The sequence below is a fragment of the Apteryx rowi genome, unplaced genomic scaffold, assembly GCF_003343035.1.
Source record: "Apteryx rowi isolate R43461 unplaced genomic scaffold, aptRow1 scaffold_32, whole genome shotgun sequence".
In the NCBI taxonomy this organism is placed as follows: Eukaryota; Metazoa; Chordata; class Aves; order Apterygiformes; family Apterygidae; genus Apteryx; species Apteryx rowi.
The window spans coordinates 2,154,936-2,156,000 of record NW_020449641.1 but is presented as its reverse complement, the minus strand read 5'-3'; the positions used below and the strand labels follow the sequence as shown (position 1 = coordinate 2,156,000).

Genomic DNA, 1,065 nt, shown 5'->3' with positions numbered 1-1,065 from the left:
AGTCCACCCAGGAGCTGCTGGTGCTGTGCCTTGTCCCAGAGCAGCAGGCACCTCCGTGCTGCTCTCAGGGGCTGAAACAGCACAGGGAGCCTTAGCTCTCTGCATGGCCGTGTTTTGGTTGTGATGCACCTTGTATGGTCATCAGCAGGCAGCCAGCCTGTGGCAGGGCCAGTGGGAGGACGAGGACCATGATGAGCATGTGTCCCTCATAGGGACTCAGCCTCAAGTCAAGGCCTTATACCCAGCCCCTGCCTGGCTGAAGGTCTCTACAGGTTTTTGCTAGCGTTTGGGTCTGAGCTGTGCTGCCGCTTGAGCTTGTAGCAAAGGCCAGGCCTGCTGCAAAGCTCTTGCACAGAGTCACTCATCTATAGCGCTGCTTTGTTTGTTATTTACAGATACGAATCGCGAGACCCCACGTTAGGCCTCCAGGCCAACCAGCTCAACAACCATAGCATGCCGCAAGCTCCAAGGCAGCTGGCCACTGCTGTTCCTGCTTTAACACCTCCAGCTGCTTGTGGAGCGTGAGCTGCCTGCTGGGTTGGATGCTGTTCACGTCGCGGACACCTCTACCATGTCATTCTGCTCTTGAGATTTTGAGCAACATTATGTGTGTGGAGCAGGGAACAAGCASCTGCCTTTTGGGTTTTTGTTGCAGAAATGTGACTTTTGGGGACAGTTAACCTGAGGTGATGGCTGTGGAAGGAGGTGCCTTTGCTRCAGTTCATGTTGGAGGAGATGCTACTTTTGAATGAAAAATGTATTTTTAGGGTGGGTCATCAAAGTGCTAGGACTCCACCTTCCACTAAGGATAGTCAGGGTAAACCCTGAATGTGTGAGTAAGGAGGTAGTCTCTTGTGCGATGCAACTGGACCCAGCACAGCCCACTGAGAGCAGAGTCAGGTGGGACAACGCAGTAATTATAACCCACAATGAACAAAATAGAATAAAAAAAAAAGATTATGACACGTTGCTGAGTAAGTTATATGCACTGTGCGGTGCCTGTGCATTAACCCCACTTCCCTTTTCCACGCTCTGGAGCGCCTAGTGACAGATTGCACCTATGGC

The 1,065-nt window shown here is 51.8% G+C and overlaps 1 protein-coding gene across 1 annotated transcript in view; it reads left to right on the top strand.

The window, feature by feature from the left end:
• The window catches only part of MUC4 (mucin 4, cell surface associated), a 13,279-nt gene extending 12,798 nt beyond the window's left edge, over positions 1-481 (top strand). Inside the window, exon 27 of the mRNA XM_026071029.1 lies at positions 396-481. Coding sequence (XP_025926814.1) covers positions 396-452 — 57 coding nt within the window. The 3' untranslated portion in view covers positions 453-481. The remainder of the gene's footprint in view (positions 1-395) is intronic.
• The last annotated feature ends 584 nt before the right edge of the window (positions 482-1,065 follow it).